At 45.6% G+C, this 19,219-nt stretch overlaps 1 protein-coding gene across 1 annotated transcript in view; it reads left to right on the top strand.

The window, feature by feature from the left end:
* Positions 1–19,219, top strand: part of SIM2 (SIM bHLH transcription factor 2) — a 54,303-nt gene that overhangs the window by 3,938 nt on the left and 31,146 nt on the right. The window contains exon 2 of the mRNA XM_035116471.3: positions 15,680–15,762. Within this exon, the coding sequence (XP_034972362.1) occupies positions 15,680–15,762 (83 nt within the window). The remainder of the gene's footprint in view (positions 1–15,679; positions 15,763–19,219) is intronic.

The raw sequence follows: 19,219 nt of genomic DNA, 5'->3' as shown, positions 1-19,219 counted from the left end.
GAGTTTTGTTTGTTTTGTTTTCATTTGATCAAGCGTTTGCTATAGCTGTAAGCACACCGCCGTATAAAAAGCCCCATCCCGTCGGAAGGAAGGCAAGTAGCTTCGGGAATTTGCTCTTCCCAAGTCGCCAGGGCTCCTGCTGGCTAAGAATTCTCTTTGGGATATTTTTCCTTCGCTTCTTAAAATTAACTCAGAGAAGAAGCATTGTGGGAGGTTGCTTAAGAATAGCCAGCTACATCATTTCAATTTCTTTGGGTATTCAGACAAAACTGCGGTTCCTTCAGCAAAAGGATGCCCTCATTTCTCCAGTCCTCAGCATTTTATTTCATAGGCTTTGAATCCAAGGTTTCATTCCCCCAGAAAACGCCACAATCCTACACAAGGAAGAAATTAGTCCCAATGATTTCAGTGGCAGTTTCTTAGTGGACCCGAACACTGTCCGTAATCCCTGCTCACTTGAAAAGATGCATTTGAGCTGCGCATTTTTCAGTCGGAGGAAGTGCGTAACAACCGGACCTTTGTTCACGCTTTTTCTTCCCTCTCCTCTGCCTTGATAACTTGAGGCAGTTTGCCTAAAGAAAATATACCAAATCAAGTGCTAGTTTGCATTTGACCCAAGTTTGGCCTGTCTCAAGACCGTGGAGAGTAAGAAAGGAATAGACACCTCAAAAGCCCCGATTTTCCTTTTGCAGCTTGATCCACAGCCCCGTTTAAGAGTTCTAGGTGTTAAGGTGATTGCAGCTCCAGCCTCATCCGGCTTGTTCGGCATTTCATAAAGTTCATTGGTGTTACTCGGGAGTAAGTACTTTGAGGATCGTAGGAAATCCCATTAAGTTAAACAGAGCTTACTCCCAGTAAACTGGGCATGGGATTGCAGCCCTAACATTGACTGCCAGTCATAGTCTAAAGGCGTATACCAAGTTGTCCAACCGAAGCACCAGGGGAAAAAAGTTTGCCAGCACGTGCGTGTTCCTGCTGCGGAGATATACCGGCAAAGTCTAGCTTTAACAAAGATTAAACAGAGAACATCTGAACTTACAAAAGATAAGGACGCTGCAATACATGTCTAGTCAGAAGTAGGTCCCATTGAGTTCAATAGATTTTACTCCCAGGAAAGTGGATTTAGGGCTGCCGCTAACTCTGTATTCCTGGGCATTCCTAGAATAAATCCCACTGGACTCAGCTGGACTTACTTCCCAGTAAACACGGAGAAGATTGGGCTGCTCTTCTTTCTCCATTATTTCATAAATTAAAAAGTGTGAATAAAGTACCAAGTTAACAGCAGGGAGATTCGATAATTCTGTCATGCTGACAAAAGGTGATTGTAAACTTTGAAAAGATTCTCCACGTATCCTAAAACATAGGAATTGAGTAATATAGGAGAGATAATTTTGATCCATTTTTGTTCAATTCCTTCAGCGCTCCTCCTAGAAATTAGCCAAACTCCCTATGTTGAGAAGTGCGCATGAGAAGTGAAGGTGCACAAATATGTGAGCGATTTTGTGTCTGTGCGTGCTCCGATTTGGGATGACTTAATTGCATCCCAGTTCCATCCTTCAGCCCTTTCAGGAAAGGATCGCTTGAGAATAACATTTTAATGAAAGTGGAATAAATTTGGATAGTGTTTGGATATTTGAAGGGAGCCGGTTCTGAGGATCGCAACTCGCCTGGACACTTTTTCTAAAGGACCGGGACAACTGGGGGGCAATTAAAATGATAGGGGCAAAACCATTTTAGCCCACGGATTCAGTTGGATTTACTTCTAAGTAGACATGGTAACGATTGCTGTGTAAGCCCTGTTGACTTCAATGGGGCTAAGTTCCAGGTGAACGGGGTTAAGACTGGAGCCTCAGCCCCCTTCAGAACAGGACCTGGGGATCCCCCGTTATCCCCCTTGGGGACTATAAATCAATGTAATCAGGTTTATTAATTGCAGGGTTTATGGGAGGGTTCTTTTAACTTTCGTATACAGCAGTTCTTTTCAAAGTTGGGTATCTGTTAAGTACAGTAGGAAAGCGGAAAGTTCGGTGTTATATAGGACCTCCCTGACGGTTCTTCCTCTGTCCCCAGGAAAAACATGTTGCAAACCACAAGCTATTTATTGCAAGGGGTTTCGCTTTCTCTCTGCCTCTGTAGTTGCTAGCAACTCACAATCGTCCGGGATGCGTGGAGGGAATGTCACTTCGGGTGGATTTGGTTTTCTTCAGCAAAGAGACAGAAAGGAAAAAAGGAAGGGCGAGAGGAGAGAGAGAAAGAGAGGAGATTCTCTGCCTTTTCGTGTTTCTTTCACGAACAAGGGCTCCGGCTACGTTTTAAGGGTTTCCGGGCCTTTATAACCAGAAAAGCCCACCGAAACTGCCCAGATTCAGAGTTACCAGTTCAAAGACAGGATTGCATTGGAAAGTTGAAACCTATTGCAATCTGCTCCCGACAGCAATCACTTAAGAGTGTCCTATGGCCCAAATAAATACATTAAACAAGAACAAAACCACCTACTCCCCCCGTTTTCGGATTTATCTAGACGTAATGGTTTGCGTAAATGCAAACGCAACTCTATATGGAATATTAATTTAGATTCGCCCGCATATAATGTATCGAAATAAATATCTTCCGCTCCCCTCCCCCACTTTCCTTCCTTCCTTTTAAAATATGGCACTTTCCAAGAGCACTTCCAGTAAAAAAAGAGGTTCCCGCAGCAGCATGGCTGGGCATTTCTGTTGAGTGGCTGGGGCAAAGGAAGATGTGTGGTTGGGGGGAGTTGAGGAGCAAGGAAACCGTAGCGCCGCTCGGAGGAGGAAATGCCTTTGAAACCCCTGCTCCCCTGGGCTTAGGCAGCCCCAGCCTCCGCTGAAGCCCGATCCTGCATGAAACAGGTGGCCGCTAAGGCCGCCTGCGACCCCGAAGAGACGGATGAAGGCCGTCGGCCTCATTGAACGCCCTGGGTCTTACTTGCAAGTAAACCGCCTTTACGAGCGGGCCCTTTGCGGGCTGAACGCTGGGGGTGCTGAGCGGCATAAATCCTGGGTCTTCAGCTCTTACAGATCGGGGGATCAGACCGAGAGCCTTTTCGGCAGATGCTGGCGAGGTTTCTCGACTGACCCGGCGGAGTCCCCGAGCCTTGCGGTGAGAATCCCCAGCTGCTCCCCAGGATCTAATATCGCGCTCGACTCTCTCCCCTTTAGCCCCCGAGCTTTTGCGCTGACCTTCGTGATCCACGAATTAAAGTCCAGGCAGGAGGCAGAAATCTGCGTCAGATCTCGGCTCTGTAACATCATCCGTTGCTGTGCTTGGAAAAAAAAATTTTGTACGTGTTTTCATGTCCGACCGTTTATTGCTGTAAAAGGAAGATATAGAACGGGATGCCTTCATTTTCCTTTCCTCTCCCTCTCCCTCCCCCCCTCTCTCCGCGGGTGTTTACTTTTCTTTTTTCCTTCACAATAGGAGAGGGGGAAAGAGGAACACTCTAGGAAGTGAAGCGCCCTCCCCCCATCCAGGATCCTTACAGGTTGGGGACACGCAATGGTTAAAGTGTTACACCGCGTAGCGATGAAAATGAACATTTAAAAACAGCCCGCTGCGTAATGATTAAACCAAAAAGGGAGGCCAGCTGCTTAATGAATGACTTTTTTTAAAAAGCAAGCAAACCTGGAACCTCGGTCGCCTTAATCCAGAAAGAAAGGCATACACATGACACCGCTTTCCTAGAGGTATTTTCCCCGGAAAAGCCCCAGTTTATAATCGTATAGTTATCAGCTCAAAATCAAATACAAAGGTGCCATAGCTGCACTGAAAGCACCCCACCACCTCCACCACCACGAGAATCCCGGGAACTGTAGTTTATGAAGGGTGCTGGGACATGTAGCTCCGTGAGGGAGAAACTACGGTTCCCATGATTCAGTTGCCTTGCTTTAAATGTATGTCGTGCGCTCTTAAAGTATCCTGCTCTTGCTCTGCCAGCACTACGCCAGCATTGCCATTTGCCCTGTTGGTTAACTTATATGGGGAAATAGAACAGGGCGCGTGGGACTCACCCAACTACTGCGGAGGACTTGGGCTAGAGGGGGGGGGACTGGATAAATTGTAGCCTGCGGACATAGTGGTCTTCACCTCTGTTAGGCTGCGTCACATACTACAGTACTGTAATTCAAAATGTGACCCTACTGTGCTGGGGGGGGGGGCTGGCTTTTGGTTTCTGCCCTGCCCTGATGGCACTTGGTTTGGGGCACCGCCAAGGTAGTGGTGGGGAGAGCCACAGCCTGGTTAAGACAGAGGACTCTCGCACGAAGAAAAAGTAAGAGACTCTCCCACTTCAAGTCAATGTGCTTAGAATCCAGAGTCCAGTTCGGGTTTAAGGACTTTTCCACTCGGTCTTAACGGGACTCACTTCATTTATAAAGGTATCCCTCTTTCTGCCTTTCACGTTTAGTCACCTCCCAGCCCAACTTCAGAATACTAAAACGCCCGTGACACATCTGTGGATCGCTTAAATAAAAACTTAGCCGTCTTGCACAGAGCCACCAGGCTGTAAAATCCGAGGGCTTTGTATATTCACACACACTCCCTCTCTTTCTCTCTCAGCTGAAAAACTTCATGCACCTTTTAACATGCCATGAGGACAAAAACCCTGTTTACTATCAATCAGCGTTTGCCGAAGGCAGCCGTCTCCTCCTGTAGCAGCGGGAAAAACCTGGAGATTTTCAGCTTTCCTTGGCGTTGGCTGTTCTTATTCAGTTAGAACTGAAAACCCCCAGCGCATGGCCTTATTACTGTTTCTGGTTTTCTTATGAATATTGCATGATCAATTATATTCTATGTATTTAGTCACTACTTCTAGAGCAGATTAAAGCAGAAAAGCCAACATTATATACCAGGTTTTAGTGAATTCACATTTACTTTACTTACGGGTATACATGTTTAAATATTATAATCCTGCAGCACAATCCTATCCACTCTAACAGTGTAATCCTAACCAAATCTACTCTGAAATACATCTCAGTGAGTTCCGTGGGATTTACTCCCAGGTAAGTGGAGTTAATTGCAGCCTAACCTGGGAGAGAATCCCTCTGAACTTAATGGGGTTTTACTTCTGAGTAGACATGCTATGGATTGTGATGTATTAGAATACTTTTATGCAAGTAAGTGACAATGAACTCCCTGGATCTACTGAGGTGTTTAGGAACTGGGTGGCAGAGCACAGGGTGGGGGTTGTTGTTTAAATAATTGCACACCAGTTTGTTTTTTTTAAAATAGGCATTTTGGCTGTGGGGAAACTTTCCTGACCAATAGTATGTTTGGGGAAGGAATGCGGGGCAGACAGAACAATCCGATTCGTGCCTACCCAGATGTAAGGCGTTGCTGAATCCAAAGGGACTTACTCTCAAGTTGAATGTTTGCTGCAAGCTATTTTCCGCCGGGGTCCGAAGGTCCCAATAAAGACGAGGGTACCCCCACCCCCAGCACTCGCAGAGTGCTATCTCATCCCTCCTGTGTAGTTTCGGCTCCTGTTTATCGGACATTAAGGGCAGGAAGAGGCATGTTTGCACCTCGAATAAAGGAGAGGAAACTTTTACGTGCTTAATTCTTGTTTCTGTGACTGCTGGTTAAGACCTAGAAGGACCACTGGCCTTTCCTAAACACCCGATGTCTTGGGAAATTGGATTATATATTTCTGCAAAAGCTCCTGGGCCTTTCTATGTCTGTGGGACTGTGGCTCCCTCCTGCATATGCCTTCAGCCAGCCTTCACCAACCGGGTGCCCTCCCGATGTTTTGGTCCAAACATTTGTAGGGCAACAGCTTGGCGAAGACTGGCTTAAGGCATGTGGGCGGGGGCGGGGGCGGGGGGGGGCAAGCCAGCCTAGAAAGCTGGTGGTGACCCTAACTGAAATATGCAGTAAACCGTGCTTAGGATCAAGTGTCAGCGCTATCAGCAGTTTTCCGTCGGATTTAGCTCGCTCTAGACACCCAGCTGCTTTCCTCTCCTGTTTCTCCAGCCCCCCGAGATCCCTTGAAGGATCGCCGTGAGCGAAGGGAGGGCAAGGGGCGTCTGGGACGAGGGGGACGGACGGAAGGAAGCCCCCTCCGAGAGGAGGCGTCCGTGTTCCAGGGAGGGCAACCCTAGACTTCCCGAGACAGTCTTTGCGCCAGACTTCCACGTTTTATGGAAGGGTTCCGGGCAGCGCATTCCTATACATCGCTCAGAAGCGACTCCCATTCAATTCAACCTGGCTTGCTCCCAGGTAAGCGGGGCTAGGACTAAACCCGACTGAGTTAAACGGGACACAGCCCCAGGTAAGTGACATTGCTGCCTCTCCCCCACACTTATCTAAGAGGAAGGCCCATTGGATCCAGGGGGCCTAAATGGGCAGGGTTAGGATCATACGGTAGGAGCCAACTCCTAGGGACCAAGGGGTCTTCGGCGCCCTCCAATAAAATATTTGAGGGGGTCGAGCCCCCCCCCCCGCAAAGACGATGGACATTGCCATTCAAATGAATGCGTGCACCAAGTCATGTGATCGATTATGCGGGGTGGGGCTTACCTCTCCCCCCCCAACATTTTATTCAAGAGGGCAGCCCTGGTTAGGATGGCAGCCTTGGCCTTTCAGCAATTTCTCTCCCCGCCCCACTCGACTCAAGCGCAAAATGAAAAAGGAGTCAGGATTGGATTGGGAGAGCGCCATCCTTCGGCCAGCGGGCGCTGCTTGCAGTCAGCAGGCGGAGCAACGCGGCGCAAAGCCAGGTTTGGCGCCTGTTGCTAAAAGGAAGGGAGACGTTTGTTTTTCCTGGGAGCGGAGATGTCTTTCCTCTCCAGGCGATTTCCCCTTAGAGAGTCACGTGGCACTGCTGCTGCTTGTTCTCACCAAGCAAGCAAACAGGTCTTGCCAGCAGAGAGAGAGAGAGAGAGGATTGTCTTTGGGCTGCCGCCAGTTTTTCTGCCCCAGAAAAGGTGCGCTCTTTGTTCGTAGATGGCGGACTCGCTCGCGTGCCGCAGTAGCAGCAGCGCCTTAGCAGAAGCGAGATCTCTCGCACAGAAGCCAAGCGCCTCTTCTAAGATGGCGCTTGTCACGTGCAGTTTTTTTATTTAAAAAAAGTACTTAATGTGGGGTAGGGGGTGGGTGTTGAAATGCCTGGTTCATCGGACGCCTTCTAAATCGATTAAGTTCGATCAATTAATCAACTAAGGTTGGGATTCCTCCGTTTCTCGCTGAACTCGGTGGGATTTACTTCTAAGTTTAAAGTTGCGTTAGGATCGCGTTGCAAATGTCGCATTCTACAGCCCGTGTAGGTAGTAAGATTGCTCCGGCTCCGGATTTCTTAAAGTGGATCAGATGCTACTTATCATACATATCGGTATTCATCGTCGTCGTCACGGACTGGCGTCAGAATGGGACTTCCTATCCTTTCAAGCGCATTAGCTATAAGTTTTAAAAGGGGCGATAGTTTTAGGTACTGTAAATTAATCCGGACCAACCGTAACTGTTGCGAGTCATATACAGTACCTACAAAGCCGAAGAACCAGCTTTTCTTCAGTCTCCTACTTCACCTTCCCACGCAACCCTTTGGGTGCAGAAGGTCTGCAGTCTGAAGAGGGAGCTTTCCAGACACTCTGAGAGTCGCCGGGCCTGTGGATGCGCGCACGCCTTTGCCAACAACAAGCAAAAATAAAAATAAATCGCGGGCCCGTCGCTTTACTCCCGCGTTTGCCGATTTCATTACGGTATTACGGTATATACTCCCTTAAAAAGCAGAGACATCACCTTGCCGACAAAGGTCCGTATAGTTAAAGCTATGGTTTTCCCAGTAGTGATGTATGGAAGTGAGAGTTGGACCATAAAGAAGGCTGATCGCCGAAGAATTGATGCTTTTGAATTATGGTGCTGGAGGAGACTCTTGAGAGTCCCATGGACTGCAAGAAGATCAAACCTATCCATTCTTAAGGAAATCAGCCCTGAGTGCTCCCTGGAAGGACGGATCGTGAAGCTGAGGCTCCAATACTTTGGCCACCTCATGAGAAGAGAAGAATCCTTGGAAAAGACCCTGATGTTGGGAAAGATTGAGGGCACTAGGAGAAGGGGACGACAGAGGACAAGATGGTTGGATAGTGTTCTCGAAGCTACGAACATGAGTTTGACCAAACTGCGGGAGGCAGTGCAAGACAGGAGTGCCTGGCGTGCTATGGTCCATGGGGTCACGAAGAGTCGGACACGACTAAACGACTAAACAACAACATACTCCCTTATGCCTACTCACCCCCAGAGGATCCTCGGGGATCCTTCAAAGTACCGCTGATGGTTCTGATTTTGAGGACAGAGGCAATTCTTTGGAGGCTCCTTCCGCTTGCCGGAAAGCGAGCGCTTCCAAGCGAGCTGTTCCAAAAAGAAGCCTAGCACGTTGTTTACCTGGGAGACAGACCCAGCTCTCAAATTTAAGCAGGAATTTAAACACACATTTATCTGTGAGGAAGCCGCTGGAGAATTCTCAGAGTTCTGCAAATAATCCCTGCTTATAAAACAACAACACAGAAGAGACGGACGCTTGTGCTGGGTTCGGGGGTCTGTTTCTGGGGGCGTCCTTGTTTCCCTGGGATGGGAGGCCCTGGCGTCCAGTGTTTACATTTTAAAGAGATATGGAGGTTTAGCCCTTCGGGTGGAAATTAACGCGGGTAAACTCCGCGGTTCTCTGCAGTACCTGACATATAAGGAAGTTCCACGCACATTTATAGACCCTTACTTTAAGAAGCACGACGTGGATCCTAAACGCATTGCTGCTATTCATGTTTGCGCTTGTTTTGGATTTATATGCCGCCTTCGCCCGAAGGTTCAAAAGCGGCTCGAAAGATTTCCTGTCGTTGGAAGAATTTCCCCCATCCCCGTGTCTCATATACCTGGACTCGGGGTGGGAAGAGGAGAAGGAAGGTGGTGGGGAGTGGGGTGCAGACCTTTAAAATACTCAGTTCATCAAATACTGAACAACGACAACAATCTTCCCACACGCCGCGAAGATATCAGTTCCTCTGGAAAATGGGGAAGAGGAGAGATTTAGCTGAGCTGAGCTGAATCGTCAAGTCGGTTTCGTTGTAGCAAAACTGGCTCTTTCTTTTAAGGCAGCCGTTTAGGATGGAGATGTAAAGAGGAAGTCGCCTTAGGTGCGCGCAGCGGCAGTCATTCCTCAATAGAGGCTGCAGTTGCAGAGCAGGGAAAGGCAAGCAGGAACGACGAGCCTCCTCCCTGCTCCTTCTTTCATGTCTTCTGGGAGTTGTTTGCCAAGCCAATCCTCTGCGTGCCAAATAAAGGAGCTGTTCTCTGAGGGGGGAAACCCTCACCATCTACGATAAATAGAATTAGAAGAAGAGGTAGAGGTTACACTAGGATGCAAGCTAAAGGATTATGCAGCCCAATTCTGTTTCGAAGAAATGTCGGAGTCCCTTTATTTATTACGACCAACCAAAATGTCACAAAACAGCAAAGGAGCTTTTGAGTCCTCCGAAACATTTTCATCAGCCTGTTTGTAAAGTAAGGCGGAGAGGTTTGATACTGACCATAACGCCTGTATTGGTCAAAGGTTCAACTTTGTTGTCTTGCCTTAGGAGGCTTTTGTTGGGAGGAGGACTTTTGTGGGGAGGGGGGCAGAACTGAAGTGATTGGTCAGTTAGTTAAGTATTTCTATTGTTTTACTTGATGGGGGGCAGCTGCCCCCCTGCCCTCCCTTGGCTACGTCCATGAAGGGGCAGGGAGATGGGGCTGCCATGAAGATCGCCCGCATTTCAGTATTCAGCACTACATCACTGGCGACGCACACTTACTTGGGACCAAAGCTCACTGAATACTGACTGTGCTTCCAAGTAAACATTCACAGGATTGCGCTTTCAGTACCGGTAGCTAAAGTCACAGTTTCCATCAGCATTAGCCCAAACACTTCAGCTTCATTGTTTTTTTGGATCCAGCTCTCTCTGGCGACATACACCTGAGCTTTAGCGGTGGGAGCAGTGGGGCAATTTTAGACTTTAGTCTTATATGGCCCCCTCTCTGGATGCTAATGACGTGCGTTTTGATACCAGCTTCCTACTGATTTTGCTGAGTGGGACTCTGAACCTCTGCCCCAAAGCCCTGCCGTCACTGTTAACAGTGCGACTGGAGGAATTAAATTTTGTATTGGAGAGAATCTTGCAACACTTAAAAATCTTCGGGAATCCCTCAACTAATGTCAAATGATACAATGAAAAGGAGCCCGTCCGGCGGATTTTGGTGCATACTGTAGATCCATTGGCTCAAAGAACAAACATGCTTTGTATTTCCTAATCGTCAGCAGACATATTAGCATCAAAACACACACTCACAAATAAAGACACACAATCACTTTTATAGAAGACTGATTTAGCATTTTGTTAATTCTGTTGGCCGTTCTTATGATTTACTTATGGCTGCCAGGATGGCAACAATGTTTAAACTGCTGATGCCTTGGTTGAATGTCACGCCGAGGGATGGACTTGGCAACGTTTGTGTGTATTTATATACAGTATATATTTTCTAACCCAGTTAAGACAGCATTTCTATGGATAAAGACGTAACGGGTATACGTGGGAATGGAATTTGTAGCCCTCTGGAAAAGGCTTTGAGATAACCAGCAGCGGAGAGCAGTAGCAAATAAATCTACATTCTGCTCCTTGGAAAATGCAACAATGGATTCATGGCTTCCTCAAAATGCAGCTGGGTTCTGCTTGATTTTTTAAAACAACAACAACAACACGATTTGCTTGTACAAAAAGGTTAAAAGGTTTATGAGACAGCATTTACTGAAGCCCAGGCGATAGTTATTCAGACAAAAGGTGCGTGTAGAAATAACTCTGAACATGCTGATAAATTCGTACCACAATGTGATCGGGGAGAATAAAGAAAAAGAAACTCAAAGAGACAGTGAACCCCGCAGAGCCACTTAAATACTAGCTTGTCAGTTAACAGATGTTTAATATAAAACGATGTCTGATTTTTCTCTCTAGTGCTTCCCTCATTTGGCAACGCCGGGGCGCGATCTAAACCACATAGTCGATGGAAGGGCTCTCATTCATGTTGTTCAGGAATTTTATGATAGCTATATCTTTTCCTTTTAAAAGATGGAAGTGTGGCTCGTAATTTCTATATCTTTGTGACATCACAAGATACAGTGTTTACAACGTAGTCTTGCCTGCACACACACACACACACACACACACACACCGCGCCCCATGCATTCCCATTGCATGCAGTTCCCTTATTAGCAGAAAAAGTGGACGGGGCACCAAGTGCTCATGGCTCTGCATCAGCTTGTATAATTAGCAGGCGCGGCGCAGCCAGCGAGAAAGCAGGTACCAAGCGGCGGGTCTTGAAAAGCCGGCGAACAATGGCTGGCTCATCTGCTCGAAAGAACGGACGGCTCTTTGAATGTGGGGATGGCTCAATCCATAAACCTGTTAAAGCCAAGTCTTAGCTTTAACAACAACAACAAACACTTGTGTAATTCGGAACCCAATTAATTTCTGTAAATATTCTTGCAGCACAATGCTACTCTCAAGTGAATCCCATTGCTGCCAAAAAGGCGTTGCTTCTCGAGGAGCCTATTCTTTCGGACTGTGAGCGTAAGGGGGTTTGCACTTCTGCACGAATTTGCATGGCGCTGGATGGCAGTCAGACGCATGCATGTATTTCCCGCTCCGATTCCCAGCTTGTCTCGCAATGTCTCCAGCGCAGTCACCCTGGGAGCAGGTGCAGCGGGAAAGGCTGAGTGTCGAGTCCCTTTCTCCTCCCTCTCCTGCACAAGATAAGGAGCAGTTCACATCAGCAAGAAACCCTTTTTAAACAGCCTTGGAAGGAAGGCTCTGTCGGGACTACCAGAGAGAAGGTGCAGCTTTGTTCCCTCCCCCGCCCCCCGCCCCCCGCCCCCCGTCCCACCTCCATAGGGCAGATTGCGCTTGCCCTCTTTTTACCCTGACTGGGGTCAGGGCTCCAGTCTCCGGAAGAGGAAAGCAAGAATATGAATATCTCGTGCGCCAACCGCAGGCAGAGCAGGAGAATGACAGGAGGGAGGCACGGCCACGGATTCCACGGGGCTCTTCGCTTTGCATTCTGGGAGCCACGCAGAATTCACAGTGGAATGAATGGAGCGAGCGCCGCAAGCCTAGGCGAGCGTTTCAAGAGCCTCGGAAGAGGCAGCGCTTTATCCCGGCCTTGAGGACTGAAAGTGAAATTGTGCTAGAGAGAAGAACCACCACATGAGTGACCTTTGGTTATTCTAAACCGCAGTCACCTTGATTAAACTTGTGGATTTCCCAACTGTCCCCCGCCCCCCGCATGGACTGGCTATGTGTGCAAAGTCGTATTAGCCCTCCAAGCAAATTAATCAGAAATAATTACCAGGTTTTGGTTCTGCATACGAACGTTGGTTAGCATCCCCACAGCACTCCTAGACATACAGGGAAAGGGTGGAAATAAAAACCCATTCTGTGAGTGTGAAGAAAGGTTAATAACTTCTCATTAAGATGAGTATTGTATAACCACGAATATGTAACTGTGTTTACAATGCTTCTGGACCAGGAAGGTACCAGGCCTTGATAGTTACTCTGGAATAGCTAATCTAGGTTAAGAGGTGTGTACCAACTCCTTACTCCTTGTGAGGAAGCGGGAAGATTGCTTTCTACAGCGCTTTTGCTAGGGTTAACGGGATAAATTCTGCCTTCTTCTGGCGCTCTAAAGTCATATACGGTACATCATTATCATTAATCTCTTCTACTATGGAGCTTTTTCTGCATAGAGATGTCACCAAAACCATGTTCTCCTTAAGGTCCTCCAGCTGTTTTGAGACTACAACTCCCATCATCCCTAGCTAATAGGACCAGTGGTCAGGGATGATGGCAATTGTAGTCCCAAAACAACTGGAGGGCCAAGTTTGGCTATGCCTGCGTGAACCAAGCACTCATAATCTGGGAGCGCTCAGACAAAATAAGGTGTTTGTTCTCCTCTTGTGAAACTGCCCCCAAATCATATTTTTATATCTAGATCACACCAACGCCTTCTCATATATGATGTGCTGTACGAGTTGGTGCTATCTATTAATTAATTAATTAATTACACCGTATAAAAGTGATAAAAACCCAGTTACATAGGCAATACTGTGCCAGCCGGATAAGTGTTCAAAGGAAAAAAGATGCCCAGCTGAGAACCAGACCTTCACGCCTCTCTTGCCTGTTATTAAATGCCGATTTCAGAGCAACGTGCTTCTGATTTACCTCCGGGCGGAGCGGTCTTTTGCGGCACAATTTAAACCAAGCCTTCATGCAAATCTTTCCTTCCGTGTCACAAAATTGTTATTAGCAGAGAGCAGAGTGAGACTGAAGAGATGGGGCGAAGGGCGTGGGAGAGATGATATACTATGTACAATCTATGTAGGCTGCAGTACACACCAGATATTTAAAGCACAGATCACATTTCCCCCAAAGAATCATGGGAACTGCAGTTCGTTAATATAGTTCAGTGATGGGTAAAATGCAGTTTTTCATAGACCTGTGGAGTTGGAAGGGACCCCGGGGGTCATCTAGTCCAACCCCCTGCAATGCAGGAATCTCAACTAAAGCATCCATGATTGATGGCCATCCAACCTCTGCTTAAAAACCTCAAAGGAACAGCAAATTCTTCCTGACGTTGAGTCGGATTCGGAATCTCCTTTCTTGAAACTTGAAGCCATGGGTTTGTGTGTGTGTGTGTGTTTTGAATATGCCTTAAAGGTATAGCGTGTTTGGTGTACATAGTTTGAATTGAGGTTTATGCTATGCCAGTATGCACCCAAATTGCATGTTGAGTCTCAGAACGTTCTTTCAGCATAAAGATTTGGGTCAGGAAAGCATGTACTGTATGCCGTTGCAGCTGCTGTTCGAGGGGCTGGGCTAGGGCTTCTTGGCTAGGGCCAAAGCCCCGACATCTTCAACGGTGGCCTGGCGGAGTGTGTGTCTTCATTCCCTGCAGGCCGACCTGGGGCGCCTTTTTAGTTTAGAACTGAAGTTTTGTGAGGATTCTGCAAACAGAATTATTCTCCCCTGATGCAACATGTGGCGTTGTTAGTCTCTTTGTACAAGGGCTGCAGCTTCCGATACAGCTAGTAATTTAGGAGAGACGAGTTTCCCGATGACAATGTCAGGAAAAAACAGGATCTCAGAAGAACCGTCTGGAGTACTCGTTTGTTTATGTTTTGTTTTTTAATGTTTTGAGCCGAACCCTGTCCGAGGGGTTCTGAAATGACCGTGTTGAAGTTAAGGGCATTATGTTATGACATCTCTTTGGTGAAAGAGGCTTCGGGCATTCGTTATACAGAGCACGGTGTCGATCACTATTTAAAGAATAACTATTATTTTAAAAGCAACCGAAGTGATGCAGTCGTCCACGCTCTACAGACAACCAGGAGTGTGAGAGCTAAAATGTTTTGGTCCCCTTAAAGAATAAGCGATTATGTTGTCTACGAAAGCGACAGCCCTATTATCTATGATTTCTTCTTCTTCTTCTTCTTCTTCTTCTTCTTCTTCTTCTTCTTCTTCTTCTTCTTCTTCTTCTTCTTCTTCTTCTTCTTCTTCTTCTTCTTCTTCTTCTTCTTCTTCTTCTTCTTCTTCTTCTTCTTCTTCTTCTTCTTCTTCTTCTTCTTCTTCTTCTTCTTCAACCTTTCAGTGGGTCAGGAGGTGAGTCCGACCAATGCCATTCATAATCAACAATCTATTTTCATATTGATTAAATGTGTAACATTGAAGGGGATCCGTGCCAGGGATAAGCAGCGTGAGATCCCACCTCAGTCTAGACTTCCTGCTGAAGGGACTTCTGGGGGTGGAGGAAACGAGGGGATTTCACGCAGGGCTGTGGGAATTTCCCCTCACAAGAGAAAAGGCGGGAAAGCTACGTTCAGGTTATGCACAGCGTATAGGCCCATTAAAATAAATAACTCCATTGGTTTCAGTGGGTCTGTTTCTTAGAAATCTAGAGGGTGATATGATATCCAATTAAACAGGGATATCATAGCAAACCGTTCCGCCCAAAGTCAAGTTGTATAGATGGGGAAGTCTTGAATCGGAAGGATTTGTGAAAGGGGCAAATGGATGAATTTGCCGAACCGACAGCAGCAGGCGTTTGAGTGAAGGGACCAAACGTTTGCACTTGAAAGCACCAAGCCAATGCAGTTTAGCTCGGCTGCCTTTTGCCTCCGCGGCCTCCCTTCGCAAGGGCTTGTGGGAAGATGGCGGGGGGAGGGAGGGGAAGAGAGAGTGCAAAGCTCATTTCAGGGCGTCTTTAGCGAGGTCCCCTCGGCCGATTTCAGGGAGGCTTATTTTACTTTGTGTGGAATCCCCCCCCCTCTCTAAAATGGCAACTGAGCCCTGAGTAACATGTGGGCCGGCCAGGCCCTTTCGCAACGTGGCGGGCTTCAGCTGAATCTAAACCCTAATGCCATGGAGCTAATTTTCCTGAGGAAAAGACCACCTAACTCGCCGAGAAACCCGCTCGGGGAACTGCACAGGCAGGGCAGGGAGGCCCAGCTCCCCCTAATATAACCCAGCCAATGTTACGCTGCTTCTCTCTCTGCTGCAGAGGAAAAGGCCAACTTGCATCTCCCGCTATTGCTTCAGATGAACTGTATTCATGTGCGTTAACTGAGGCTTCTCGGTTCCTTTTCTAGGTCTGGGAGACGCCTGGGGCCAGCCGAGCAGATTAGGCCCCTTGGATAATGTCGCGAAGGAGCTGGGCTCGCATTTGCTTCAGGTAGAGTCTCTGCGATTCGTGCTGCTGCTTCAATACTGCTTGTCTTGTTTCAGGAGAAGTTTGTTGCGTTAAAACCCACTGGATCTCACCCCAAAGCCCAAGGCCCGGTCCCTTGGAGAGAGCCGCAATTTTTGTTTCAAAGGCGAAAAAAGAGAAGAGACGGTCCATGTTTCTGCAGTAGATCACTGAGTCTAGTAACTGCGGCTTGTGAACAAACGCGTCGCAGAGAAAATGGGCACATGCTCGCCAGCTCCAACCTCTTATGGGTAGATTGGGACTTCTAGTCTGGGTTTATTATGATTTGGGAGTACAGAATTAGGGAGTGGCAATGAATGGGTTAATGCAAAATAAAAGAATGTTATGATCTTGTGTATGCCGGACAACCATAAATCAAGTGGCATAAATAGGCAAGAAACTCTAGTGGCTTGTAATTTATAATATATGCTTGCATATACACACATTTCAGTCAGTCTACATGTGCTGCAATAGGCTCTTTTTACAGTTGCATATTTATATCTATACACAAACATGCATTTTTAATGGGAGATTTCAGTTCACTCATTGCTCAGTAGGGAAAACCTTTAAAAGAACGCATGGCTCCTGTGGTGGGAGGAGAACATCTGGATTAGATCTTCCATTGACGTTAGCACCTGAAAATACAGTTGTTCAAAATCTGGTTGATCCACTTTGGAATTCTGCTTCTCTCTATTGTATAAGTCCCAGTGCTGCAAAGGGTATAGACATGCGTGTGCTCACCTCACAAAATGTTTTTTTGCTAGTAAATTCCTCCTGATTTTACAGGTATAATAAAGAGAAATGCAGCCTTGAGTAGGTGAAACTGGAAAAATAAAACAATAAACTGTTTTTCAAAATTACTATAATTCATCTTACACTCACTATTGTAACCTTTTTGCATGTTGCTAAGGAAGCCCTGAAAATATGAGGTAAAGGTTTGAGAGCTTTGTTTTAGTTATGCTTTATGCTGCAGTCCTAACCATGTCTACTCAGAAGTAATTCCCATTTAATTCAATGGGGTTTACTCCCAGTTAAGTGGGTTAGTGTTGTACCCTTGGTTCTTAAACTTTTCAACCACATTTTACTAGCAGATTGACATTTGCAGGGCCTTCTGAAACTTGAATAAACAAACACTGTATGATAAAGATTTCCATATCTTAATCATTATATTCACTAATTTACATTGGATAGTAGGGTGTATTTAATTGTAATACATTAACAAATGCTTTGGCACCATGTAGAATGAAGTGTAAAATGACCTGAAGTGCTATCTTTTTGCTGGAATGTAACTTGTTTTGAAAGTAACTTTAATGAAAACAGAAATTGATTCACATCCTTAAAGTATACTTTGTTTGTCATAACGTTTGTCATAACGTTGTTGCATAGAAAGTCAACTTCATGAAAAATAGTGTATACTTTAAGAAAAAAACTTTTAGAACATCTTTGTTGACAAAAATCAAATATATGTTTAAACATAATGTGATACAAATTAATCTTTCGAAATTATAGTCTGGCACACAGCAAGAAGCTTAGTGACTTCTATTTATTTGCTAGCTATTTAAAAATGTATATCTTACTTCTTACGCTTGAGATGGTTTGCAATAATTAATATTTATAATATTTATCTGCAACTTCTTAATTTACTATTTTCAAATTTTGTTACTATGTTTCAAATTACAAAATAATGATGTAATACTATTTAAAATGTCCAGTTATTTATGAATGATAAATGTTGTTTTAAGACATGTAGCTACTTTACTAAAAATATGTGTGCTTTCACATTTGAGCAAAGAAGGGAGGGGAGTGCCATGTATTTAAAGAGCCACTAAAAGTAAGGTTTTCTAATGGAAGTGCCAATGCAGCCTAACTATAACATTGGGGAACAAATTGCTAGTTTATGAGGAATGTTTTAAAGCAATGTTTTATTTAAGAAAGCAGTGATTTCTTCCCCATGTTAATACTGCTACAAAGTTTTGTTTATGTTCAGAAGAAGGGGGGTGGGAATGAAACCAAAGAGTAATCTGGTTCTAATTACATGCTGTAAAAGTAGAGTAGGTCAGAGAATAATTTGGAATATTTTTTATTGGGGTAACATTGAACTTGCCCCTCTGTTACAGCCTTTTATTACTTTCCTTTTGTTCCAGCATCTTAAAATATGAACTAGTAAATATAAAAAAGCAATCGTTTTGTCTATGTACAGTATTTAGAAATACGTTTTCCTTTTCAAATGTAAACCTCTTTCCCTCCATATGGATAATTCTTATGGTCTAATCACACTTGCGTTGTGGTGGGTTTTGTTTTAATGAACATTTGAACATGTTGCCTTATACTGAGACCCTTGGTCCTCTGATAAGCAGTAACTTCTAAGGTCTTAGACAGAGGTCTTTCTCAGCCTGCCTACCTGAGATGATTTAGCTGGCAATTTAACTTGAGATCTTTGATGCTCTGCTGTTGAGCTGTGGCACCTCTCTCAAATAATTGCTCCATTCTGATTGGCAGGCTTTTTTGAGCTTTACTTGCCTTGCTACCTGAGATTCTTCAAAAGGCAATGCCAGGGATTAAACCTGGGACCTGCTGAATGTGAAATGGTCTTCTAGTGCATTAAGGTTCTTCCCTGAAATCAGCAGAGCTTGCTTCCAAATACATGTTTCTGGGATTGAGATGGCTTTCCTTTTGTGACTCGTATCCGAATCCTCAAAATGGTATTTGGAAGCAGATTTAAATCTACTCATGTGATCAGGATTAGTGTTTTTAAAATACGGTACAACAATATACTTTAATTTTTGCTGAGCCTTCATTTTATCTTATTGGTTAAAATATGCAATATTAGGTCCCAAGCAATAACAATAGAATCAGTCAAAGTAGCATATTGCAAAGTTAGGTAAAGGTAAAAGGTAAAGTTAGGTAAAGGTAACCCCTGACCATTAGGTCCAGTCGTGACCGACTCTGGGGTTGCAGCGCTCATCCCGCGTTATTGGCCGAGGGAGCCAGCGTACAGCTTCCAGGTCATGTGGCCAGCATGACAAAGCTGCTTCTGGCGAACCAGAGCAGCACACGGAAACACCGATTACCTTTCCGCTGTAGCGGTACCTGTTAATCTACTTGCACTTTGACGTGCTTTTGAACTGCTAGGAGCTGGACTGAGCAATGGGAGCTCACCCTGTCATGGGGATTTGAACCGCTGACCTTCTGATCGGCAAGCCCTAGGCTCTGTGGTTTAACCCACAGCGCCACCCGCGTCCATTGCAGTTACTTGTGAACTATTATATAAGGTAGATTTAACTTTCAAGGGATTTCCCTTCTATCATTTTTGAAATTATGGTTTAATAAACTTATTTTATGAAACATTCATGTTCTTTTCATTTTCATTACAAGTTTCAAAGGAGCCACTTGTCAGATTATTCTATGCTCACGAAACCCTTAATAAAAAATAGTTAGAAGA

Source organism: Zootoca vivipara, chromosome 4 (assembly GCF_965207765.1).
Source record: "Zootoca vivipara chromosome 4, rZooViv2.hap1.1, whole genome shotgun sequence".
In the NCBI taxonomy this organism is placed as follows: Eukaryota; Metazoa; Chordata; class Lepidosauria; order Squamata; family Lacertidae; genus Zootoca; species Zootoca vivipara.
The sequence above is the reverse complement of the archived record's forward strand: the minus strand, read 5'-3'. Positions and strand labels throughout refer to the sequence as shown.